Source organism: Rhinoderma darwinii, chromosome 11 (genome assembly GCF_050947455.1).
Source record: "Rhinoderma darwinii isolate aRhiDar2 chromosome 11, aRhiDar2.hap1, whole genome shotgun sequence".
Taxonomy (NCBI): Eukaryota; Metazoa; Chordata; class Amphibia; order Anura; family Rhinodermatidae; genus Rhinoderma; species Rhinoderma darwinii.
In genome coordinates this window covers 31,988,809-32,000,516 of record NC_134697.1, presented here as the reverse complement: position 1 = coordinate 32,000,516, position 11,708 = coordinate 31,988,809, and the positions used below count along the sequence as shown (strand labels likewise).

The window sequence follows — 11,708 nt, the reverse complement described above, 5'->3', positions numbered from 1 at the left end:
TGTAGGATTCTAAGGACTAGTTCACACAGAGTATTTTGGCGCTGTTTTTGACGTGGAAATGTCTAAAACTGCCAAAAACAACCGAAATCGCCTCCCATTGATTTCAGTCGCTTGCGGGGAAAAAGAAGCGACATGCCCTTTCTTCGGGCGTTTCCGTCTCTGACCTCCCAGCCACTCGCAAAGCACACCGATGCATAACGCAACGCCCACACGGACCAGATGCATGCGTTTTTTACACACGTTAATCTGATACGCTCGTGTGAATGTAGCCTTAACTTTTCGTTTTCATACAAAAGTCAAATGACTGTAAGCGAATTGTCATGTGTGAAGAGACTATTACATCACTATGAGTCAGACTGGTTGGTTTGCTTGAGGCAGTTACCTCTATGTCACATGTTGTTTCCTATAACTGGATTTCCTCCATGAACCTTTCCAAGTTTTCACAATTTACAGGATAAACCTATGTGTCATTTACTACTTCTGGTCATGGCACATAACTTTTTATTGTGAGCTTCCCCATTCATGACTATAATGCCAAACTATAGGCTGGAAATGTTCAGAGAACACAACTCTCATTCTACATAAGGCTACGTAACTTAGCGATGTATTTAGCAATGAAAACTGTTGCAAGTAAAGCTCCATAACTTACAAAAATAAAATAAGAATAATAGGATCCATTTTTAGATGTAGGATACATATTGGGTCATTTGGAGTACTTTTACTTGCTGGCTCTAGGGCAGCAGCAGCTGTAGATGTCGCCCCTTGAACCATTCATGGCTATTATTATTAGCACATTTTAGTTGTGCATGGAAGGTGACATGTATCCATACGTCATAGCTAGGTAGGAGAAGTATGGAACGGGCTCACGGAGTGAATCCGCTCCATATGATGCGGGTGTCGGCTGTATGTTATAGCATTTAACCTGTTAAATTCTGCGGTCAATAGCGACCGTAGCATTTAAATCGTTAGAAAGAGCGGGGTGAAAACAACGGCCGTCACACGGACTCATGTATTTCAATGGGGCCGTTCACACGACCATTGTTTCAGCAAGGCATGTGAAGGGTCTGTAAAAAAATAGGACAATAATAGTTGACAGTGCTTTATTCATGATGTGCCTGGATACCCGCGTAATTGCTGCAGCCAATCACTGGCCTCTGTGGTATACAGCACAAGACCGCTGCAGCGATCAGCGGCAAATGAGCACGTCATTGCTGAAGGACTGTCAACAAAAAGCGGCGGGGAGCACCAGGGCGGTTGCGCTGGAACACTGGGAACCTGTCAGGTAAGTAATTACTCTTATTGTTTTATAGCATTTCCCCCCTTTTCTCAGATCTCAGGAAACCCTTTATGGTAAACTCCACTTTTGAACAACAATATATACTAAAGGAATGCCGAGTATCCTAGTAAATACTTTGCTTTACTTACATTGAACCATTTTTCAGGTACAAGGTGTTTGCATAGAATTGAATTCTTATGTTTACTGATTTCCTGTTACCAAAGAGCAATGTATTATGAGAGCTTCAATTAAAGAGGTCTTCCAGTCTGGGAAAAAATATTTTCCCTATTAATACATATACATCATAGGGAAGGATCCCTTGGGACTCCCCTCTATAGGTCTAAACAGAGATCTGTTATAATGAGAGGTTCCCACTATGGCAGACTCTATATGCCCATGATACCAAGCCCTTTAAGCAGTTAGGTGATATGTCTGACATCAGTGTAAAGTTAAACTTCTGTCTGTTTCCAAGGGCAACCAGTAGAATCCTAAAACCCTCTATGTTCAGGTATGGAGGGAATAACTTACAATTGGTACAAAAATAAAGAAAAGTATTTACAACATTTTTCAACATTGAAGGGCTATTCCATCAGTAAAATACTGTTAATTGCGGTCTTAAATGATCATCAAAGGGGTTGACCCAACAGTACAACCCTTGTCCATATGCTCTATTATGGGATATGGACATCATAGAGGGTGGGTCCCTGCTATCAGTCAGAGAGGAGAGCCCTGTTGGTCGTGCTGGTGAATTTGAGCTTTCCACGTATAAGGCTCTTTTCACACCGACGGAACCAATTTACTTTAACCCCTTAGTGACCACCAATACGCCTTTTTACGTGATTCACTAATGGGCTTTAGGCTAGGCTGACGCCTTTTCACGTCAGCCTAGTCTAAGTCCTGCACGGGTCTCCCGTGCAGGCAGGAGCCGGGGCTCTGCTGTCTGATGACAGCTGAGCTCCTGCTCCAACGCCCGCGATCGAAGTTTACTTCGATCGCGGCCGTTTAACCCGTTAAATGCCGCCGTCAATAGCGACCGCGGCATTTAACTTTGTTTACAGAGGGAGTGCGCTCCCTCTGTCACCCATCTGCGGCCCGTGAATGAAATCGCGGGTCTCCGATGCGGTGTCAAGGCAGACGGGGGCCTGATAAAAGCCCCCAGGTCTGCCCTGGACATATTCCTGTTAGGACGCGCCGGAGGCACGTCATAACAGATTGCCTGTCAGATTTACACTGACAGGCAATAATGCTCTGGTATACGAAGTATACCAAAGCATTATAGCAGCGATCGGAACATCGCACAGTAAAGTCCCCTAGTGGGACTAATAAAATCAGTCATCAAAGTGAAATAAAGATTATTAATAAAAAGTACAGTAAAAAAATAAATAAAACCATTTTTTTCCATAAAAAGTGGTTTTATTTAGTAAAAGTGTAAAAAAAAAAAAAGTACACACATGTGGTATCGCCGCGACCATAATGACTCCATTAATAAAGTTAATAGGTAATTTAAACCGCAAAGTGAACACCGTAAAAAAAAAACGCAAAAAACCATGGCGAAATTGCAATTTTTTTCCATTGCCCCCCAAAAAAGTCATAATAAAAATGAATCAATAAGTCCCATGCACCCCAAAACAGTACCAATCAAAACTACGTCTCGTCCCGCAAAAAAAACAAGCCCAAAAAATCACTACATTGATGGAAAAATAAAAAAATTACGGCTCTTGGAAAGCGACGATGCAAAAACAAATAATTTTAGTTCAAAAGTGTTTTTATTGTGCAAAAGTCGTAAAACATAAAAAAAACTCTACATATGTGGTATCGCCGTAATCGTACCGACCCATAGAATAAAGGTAACATGTTATTTACGTCGCACAGTGAACGGCGTCAATTTAAAAACGCATAGAACAATGGCGGAATTTCAGGTTTTTTTTATAATCCCCCCCAAAAAGGTTAATAAAAGTTAATATAAAAATTATATGTACCCAAAAATGGTGCCATTAAAAAGCACAACTAATCCCGCAAAAAACAAGTCCTCATACAGCTATGTAGACGAAAAAATAAAACGTTATAGCTCTTTGAATGCGACTATAGAAAAACGAATAAAATAGCTTGGTCATTAGGGCCTAAAATGGGCTGGTCACTAAGGGGTTAATAGGTTCCGTCGGCTTTTCGTCAGGGTGGCCGTGATTTTACCGGACACAATAGCGTAGCATGCTGTGCTATTGTCTCTGGTAAACTCTGGTAAACCCTGCCGGATTTGCGACGGAGGCCCCTAACGGAGCCTCCGACGCAGATGTGAACATAGCCTTACATGGACAGCCATTAATCTAAAATACAGAGCAGGCTAAATCTTCCCCCAGCAAAATCAGCCAATGGTCTTCTGTGATGAGACAACCCCTTTAATGTGTGCCCTCTCTTCATTTGCAATGGGGCAAATGCAATCTAATTGTAAGCAGTCATGGAACTAGTAGAAACAGAGAATAAGAGAGAAGTAGTGGAAGTAATGGGAGGACCAATAGATCAAATTCCCCTCCAAAAGTAGTGAAATTAATATGTAACATGGAAGACACAAAATGTAAACATTTTATTTGGCAGTTTTTTCTCCAACAGGTGAATAAATAAATGGAAAAGTAACATTATTTATATATCTCTTTTCAGATGGACATATGCCATATGCACAAATATGTACAAACTGTTAATGGAAAGGCCAGACTACTATCAAGATTTTGTTTTGTTTTTTTGTTTTTTGTTTTTTTTTAGAAAAAGTACAACTCTCAAAACCACTATACATGACAAATTAATAAATGAGAAACAAGCAATGCTTCTGTTCTGGACTTCCCAGCTTCTGAAGCTGGTAATCCAGAATGATGTCAAGAGATAGAATTATCATGCATTTAGTTCATATTGTCCATGTTAGAATGTCTTTAATGCATTAGAGCATCAGTGGTCATGCACTCAGGTCTATTATAACATGTTCATATATTTGTGTGGCCCCCTTAAAACTCGAAGCAAACAGGAAGTCGCGCTTGTCTATGGACACATGTGTGAAGGACCTGGGGGCTTGGATATTTAACTCTTGAAACTTTACAAATTTTCCTTTCTCTGCATCCCAATGAAACACCTGGGTGAAGGAATAATCACTGCCCAGGATTGCATATTTGTGGCTGTTGATCTCCAAAGGTTGAAAGACCATAGACCCACGAGAAGGCATCCTTTGGATATCTGAAATGACTGAACCTCCTTCCCATTTGATAACCCTGGAATCCCCAATAAATCGAGTTAGACAGAGGTACACATCTTCCTTAGCAGAAAAGTGTTTAACAGCGTACACGTCCTCTGTGTCTGGAATCTCAGCATGCTTTGAGAAGTTGTTGTACTTCTTGTTCCACTGGTAAATAATTGGGCGTTGCGAGCTGCTAGACAGAATCAGATGTGGCTTGTTGGCAATCTCAAGGTATTCCACATCTGTATCTCGATACCACATATGTACAGACTGGTGGGAATAAAATCCATTTCCATTCCACTTGTAGATGGTTGTGCAACCAGCTTTCGAGCTATCAGCAACCACAAAATACCAGTTGTCATCTATCCTGAAAGTCTCAATGTCATTGGGTTTCCGGATCTTAATAACTTCAATGTCTTGAATCTTGATAAACTTGTTTGCAAAAATATCTCTCTTGTAAATATGAGAGCCACCAAACAGTTGGGCCACTATAACATAGAGCTGCTTCTCGATGACTATGGGTTTGCAGACCACGGTAGACGTTCCTAGGATAACAGAAAGAACTTGTATTAGAGACCGATGAAGAGCACTTATACATAAGATGTATTTCATCATTAGCTGATCATCAATGATACCTGTAATGTTGTCATAGTTCCTGAAAGACATTTCCACATGATCCCACTCCAAGAAGACACATTTCCCAGTAAATGGTTGAGCAACGACTACATACTCATCATTCATATAGGTGAAGGTGTCCACAGATAGGGATTGATAGGGCAAGGATTTGTATAAGGCAAATTCTGCAATACACAAAGTAAAATAATTAATTTATAAAGTTGATTTTCAATCAATATGCTTTTATAGGAGGCATATACTAATTGTTTATTTTAAGTGTAGACTTACTAATGAGCATCATTATAGTTAACAGCTGGATAGAATCTACATATATTACAGAATCATTTTTAAAGTACTTTCTTTTTTACTTTTACAGATTTTTTTTGTCACATTATACGCTATTGTCTATTCACATTATATAATGCCTGAAGAAATCTGCTGGTTTAGTTTTAGCTCTAAGCTCATGTCTCTGAGCCTCCCCCTGCTGGTTCACTGTCTGTACAGGTCATTCCCTGCTGATTTGTATTATAGGCACAGTACAGTAGAATGATGTAGGAAAAATATATATATTACAGAAAGCCAGGCAATAATACAGTTTAGTGGGATATAGGTCCCCCTTATGAAAATAAGACACAGGTAACTCAAGATCACAACAAAATAAAAGAAAAAAATTATTTGTAACATTTATATTGATCAACATAATAAAGGTTTAAGCCTCTATTCACACTTGTGCTATGAGCCTCTTTTGTGGGTTCGGTAGAAATTTCAGTCACTTGACAGCAAGAATAGCACAACATAAAGCACTATTCTTGACATCAAAATAAAGGTAACCTGAACGGAACCCCAACATCATAAATTAATGATAAATCCAAATAGTCATATGATGGATCCATCACAATGTCATGCTTTTCATTATAAATAACAGCAATGACGCCAGTGTGAACACGTCTACATTTTTCCATAAACAATACAATTCTTTTAATCCCCACTAAGGCTGTGTTCATATCAGCGTCAGGTTCTATTCAAGGATTCCGTTCGACCTTTTCGTCGGAGAAAGCGATGAACGGAAAGTCAAATGGAAACCATAGCCTCCGTTTGCATTACCATTGATTTCCTTTTTTTTTCACGGAAACAATAGGGAAAAAAAAACGTAAACCTTACAGAACGGAAACAAATGGAAACCAACTGCAGCAGAAGCATTACCATTGTAATCAATGGTAATGCAAACGGAAGCTACGGTATCCATTAGGCTTTCTGTTCATCGGTTGCTTCGACGGAAAGGTCGAATGGAACCCATTATCGGAAGCCCAATGCTGATGTGAACAGGCCCTAACAGGAATTTATAGGTGCTGAATTATCAAAATATCATAGAAAAGTATATAAAATTAGAGTACAGACAACCAAAAATAAATGCTCACATAAAATAGGGTTCTATTAGAATATACAGGTGTCTAGCACTATGTAATCTCAGTATACCGCTTCTAATGTTGCACAATTCCAGATTATTTTGCAGTTCTTCGCGGAAAAGTTCTGAATTATCATATGTAGGATTGAAGAATTTTATTTTATTGAGAGGGTGTTGGAATTGTAAAAAACTCACTAAGGTATTAAATTGGCTGAGAAAGTACTAAACAGACAGCGCCGAAAAACACATTAAACGTTGTCGGATAACGTAATAAGGAATAATAGATACAATCTGTCCACTAATGTTAACTTCAGGAAAATCTGTACTCTGGCACCTGAATCTTTAACCTGGCATATAAATGTGAAATTATAAATCTCTATTATGACACTTTAATATGAACAACTGTCATATCAACATTTCAGAAATCCTGTTAACAGTCCTATCTAAAAATGATTTATAATAGCAATTCTGTAGTTTAGCACTTGACAGATCCCTGGATTGTTTGATACAAGTCATTTATAGATTGGACAGATAATATTTAAAGCGGTAGAGGAAGTGCGTGAAGTTTTGGAGCAGTACTATATAAAGTACTACCTGCTTCAGTTTGGTCCCTGAGATCTTGATGAACATGTGTTTTTTTTTTTTTCAACCATACTATGCAATAAAGATCTGCTCTGCCCCCCATATGTACATTAACCCCTTAGTGACCAGTTTATTTTAGGCCTTAATGACCAAGCAATTTTTTTCATTTTTCCATCGTCGCATTTAATAAGCTATAACTTTTTTATTTTTCTGTAGACATAGCAGTATGAGAGGACATATCACACATCCACAAAGGAAAGAATAACACCAAGTACACATATGTATCTTGCAACAATATATAAATCCTTTATTACAATACTCATAAAAACATATTGGCCATCAGGACCTAAAATAAGACAAACAATTAAAATACACTAATGTGGAGAATAATATCAGTCCATATGTTGAGTATATGCTATTTTGAGTAACCTTATTGTTCTCCACATCAGTGTATTTTAATTGTTTGTCTTATTTTAGGTCCTGATGGCCAATATGTTTTTATGAGTATTGTAATAAAGGATTTATATATTGTTGCAAGGTACATATGTGTACTTGGTGTTATTCTTTCCTTTGTGGATGTGTGACTTGTCCTCACATACAGTTATGGGTATTTATTGTCTATCTTCTTTTTGATATGTGCGGACGTTTATTGTAACGTTTATCGGTTGGTCTGTATCAATATAGGTATTCATCATAGCTGTATGAGGATATTTTTTTTGTGGGATTAGTTGTATTTTTTAATGGCACCATTTTGGGGTACATATCATTTTTTAATTAACTTTTATTAACTTTTTTGGGGGGGAATAGAAAAAAAACAGCAATTCCGCCATTGCTCTATGCATTTTAAACTTACGCCATTCACCGTGCGGCGTAAATAACATGTTACCTTTATTCTATGGATAGGTATGATTCCAACGATACCACATGTATAGTTTTTATATGTTTTACTACTTGTGCACAATAAAAACACGATGAACAAAAATTATTTGTTTTTGCATAATCACATTCCAAGAGCCATAACTATTTAATTTTTCCGTCAATGTAGTGATATGTGGGCTTGTTTTTTGCGGGACGAGACATAGTTTTCATTGTTACTTTTGGGGTACATGGGACTTATTGCTTAACTTTTAGGGCATGACCAGACGTGGCATATTTCTTCCGCCACTGTCCGCATCAATGCCGCACAGAATCTGCGTTGCAGATTCTGTTGCGGCTCTGCCTAAAATGGGCATTAAATTGATGCGGACTAGCCGTTGCGTATTGAGGTGAAAGTACTTCCCTTCTCTCTATCAGTGCAGGATAGAGAGAAGGGACAGCCCTTTCCCTAGTAAAAGTAAAATAAATTATTACTTACCCGGCCGTTGTCTTGGTGACGCGTCCCTCTTTCAACATCCAGCCCGACCTCCCTGGATGACGCGACAGTCCATGTGACCGCGGCAGCCTGTGATTGGCTGCAGCCGTCACTTGGACTGAAACGTCATCCCAGGAGGCCGGACTGGAGGAAGAAGCAGGGAGTTCTCGGTAAGTAGGAACTTCTATTTTCTTTACAGGTTGATGTATATTGTGATCGGAAGTCACTGTCCAGGGTGCTGAAACAGTTACTGCCGATCGTTTAACTCTTTCAGCACCCTGGACAGTGACTATTTACTGACGTCGCCTAGCAATGCTCCCGTAATTACGGGTGCACACACGTAGTCACCCGTAATTACGGGAGCCCCATTGACTTCTATGGGCCTGCCCGTGCCGTAATAACGGCCCATGATTACGGGCGTTTTTACTTTATGTGCATGGGGCCTCAGTCTGGCTGTAGACCTAGAAATACATAGGTCCAGCCAGAATGAAGAAATGTCATGTTCATAAAACAAATACGCTACGCAACACACATAACATCTGCGGACTTCATTGCAGAATTTTGACTCTCCATTGAAGGCAATGGAGAAATTCCGTAATGAGTCCGCAACAAGTCCGCTACACGTCCGCAACAGTCAGTGTAGGCTGCGGACACTAAATTCTGCACCGCAGCCTATGCTCCGCAGCGGAGTTTTCCCGCAACGTTTAAACGAACCCTACTAAAAAGCTGTGGAAAGCAATGGAGAAACGGGTACGCAGTGGAATTCCAGAGCAATTCCGCCACGTCTGGTCATGTCCTTATTATTACTTTTTGTTGAGGCAATGGGAAACAATAGCAATTCTGCCATAGTTTTTTGTGGGTTTTTTTTATGGTCGCAGCGATACCATATATGTGTACTTTTATTTTATTTGTTTTACACTTTTACTAAATAAAACAACTTTTTTAATTTTTATTTAACATTTATTACTTTTTTTTTTTCGTCCCACTAGGGGACTTCACTATGCGATCTTTAGATATAATGTTTTGGTGTCAGTGTAAATCTGACAGGCAATCTATTAGGACGTGCCTCTGGCATGGCCTAATAGGTATATACCCAGTGCAGACCTGGGGGCCTTTATTAGGCCCACGGCTGACATGACACCCCATCGTAGGCACGTGATTGCATTTGCGGGCCGCCGATGGGTGAGAGAGGAAGCTCCCTCCCTCTGTAAACAAGTTAAATGCTGTGGTCGCTATTGTACTGAAACATCACTGTGTTTACTATCCCTGTACTGTGACATCACTGCGTTTATTATCCCTATACTGTGAAAACACTGTGTTTATTATCACTATACTGTGAAAACACTGTGTTTATTATCACTATACTGTGAAAACACTGTTTACCTGTTTTGTGACATCACTGTGTTGATTATCCGTGTCCTGTGACATCACTGTGTTTATTATCCGTGTCCTGTAACATCACTGTGTTTATTATCCGTGTCCAGTGACATCACTGTGATTATCTTCCCTGTACTGTGTTTACTATGCCTGTATTGCAATGTCACTCTGTGCATTCTCTCTCTAATATGACTATGTTTATTATTCCTACGGGGCCAGTTTAATTATAGGGCAAACAGTGCATCTTACATAGTTACATAGTTACATAGTTAGTACGGCTGAAAAAAGACACATGTCCATCTTCACTTGGCTCCTTCCACATCATCTTTAATACCCAGTCATATTTACCTGTAGTTATGCAGTCAAAATCTTTAGCAGACAGGCTGTTGATTTTGCGTCCTTTATATTCGGGAGGGCTTTCACAATAAATCTGTTCTACTGTTGCGTTGGTTTTATCGAGCCATTCTACCAGCCACTTCAATTTGCAGTCACAATGAAAAGAGTTGCCCCTTAGGTCTCTGAAATATAAAAAGGAAACAACATAAATATTCCCGATGAAATCTACAGGCTGACATAAGTATAAATGGACAGAAAAGCTTATTCCAAGCAAAGGAATATCATTGGTAATCAGAGCTGGATCCAGGTATATGTGGGCTCAAAGCCAAATGAGTGACAATGAGCCCCCGTCTACTCTTCCTTCAGCTTGACAAGCGTGGAGAATATTTACCATGGTGACCAGGGGCCCCCGTAGGGCCCTGGCATCTGCCAATGTTTGCCTGGTCTTGCTGGCATTGAGTTCCCTGTGACATATGCAGCTAAAGATTCAAATAGGTGGAGTGATTATTTCCTGATCTCTCAAATGGTCCAATGGTTTTCCATCCAACCTGTAATCGGGCTCAGATTATACTCCATGCAGTCAGTGAGAAGGTGCAGTACACTATATAAAGTGTTTATATGATTTTAATTTTTTGGGATTTTTTTTTCTTTCTCATACCATAGTTCTCTCTTGCTACTGCTGAAAGTGTAATTGAAATAGTTGAATAGGGATATTCCTTGCTCAACTGTGGACTGGAGCAGAGCATTCATTTCCCTTCAATGATAATATTTATCCCATAACAGTTTTCCTCATGTGAATTACTCTGCCAGAAACTCTCTAGACATGTAATTAATAAGGGTTTTCCATTAAACATGTCTGAAGTAAAACTGTTTATGGATAATACAAAAGCGTAACTTGATATTTCAAGTAGTCTGGGGATTATATTAATATTGGTCTAAAGAAAAGCTTTCCGGCATAAAACATTGTTTCGGACTCCCACCAATACTGAAGATAATATGGGATCAAATGCACAATATATTTATATCCCTGCAGTTTTAACCATCATATGGAAGGCAATATTTTCAAATACTCTAGGGACTACAAGGGGGGAACTCATCTATTAGCCAAAGTGCCCATGCCCACCCATTACACAAACTAACTAATTTCAGCAGATACTGTGCCATGCTTAATTTTTCCTGCCGAGGTCGCTGCAGAGGAATTGAACACTCGCTGCCAGGTTCCTTTGCATTAACGAACTGTTTATGACTTCCATCAAGGGAAAGTTGGGTGAAAGAGGTTGGATTTTGATTTGCTTGATCCTTTCTTGCTCCTAGACATTAGAGGCACTGGTGTTAGTAACTGACTGCAGTACATGTGACTTCACACTACACCAAGGGAATCCCTCATTTAGTTATGCTCTGGCATGTCTGGAGACCAGTTCTTAGACTATAGGAGCCAAAGAGCCTGCTAATGCTCAGTAATTGATTCTAATGGTGCCTTACTGCTTATGTACAATACAAATGAATGGCTCTTACAGTGAATCACTGTGCTGGGTGTTCTGCATTC

General features: G+C 39.5%; 2 protein-coding genes across 4 annotated transcripts in view; one reads left to right on the top strand and one right to left on the bottom strand.

Annotated features, from left to right (window-relative positions):
- Positions 1 to 11,708, top strand: part of RBP4 (retinol binding protein 4) — a 349,798-nt gene that overhangs the window by 182,936 nt on the left and 155,154 nt on the right. The gene's annotated exons all lie outside the window — the stretch shown is intronic.
- Positions 3,836 to 11,708, bottom strand: part of LGI1 (leucine rich glioma inactivated 1) — a 35,421-nt gene continuing 27,548 nt past the window's right edge. For both annotated transcript variants that reach the window (XM_075841022.1, XM_075841023.1), the window contains 3 exons: positions 10,175 to 10,344; positions 5,132 to 5,296; positions 3,836 to 5,041 (listed from right to left, as the gene is read on the bottom strand). In XM_075841022.1, the coding sequence (XP_075697137.1) occupies positions 4,221 to 5,041; positions 5,132 to 5,296; positions 10,175 to 10,344 (1,156 nt within the window). In that variant the 3' untranslated portion in view covers positions 3,836 to 4,220. The remainder of the gene's footprint in view (positions 5,042 to 5,131; positions 5,297 to 10,174; positions 10,345 to 11,708) is intronic.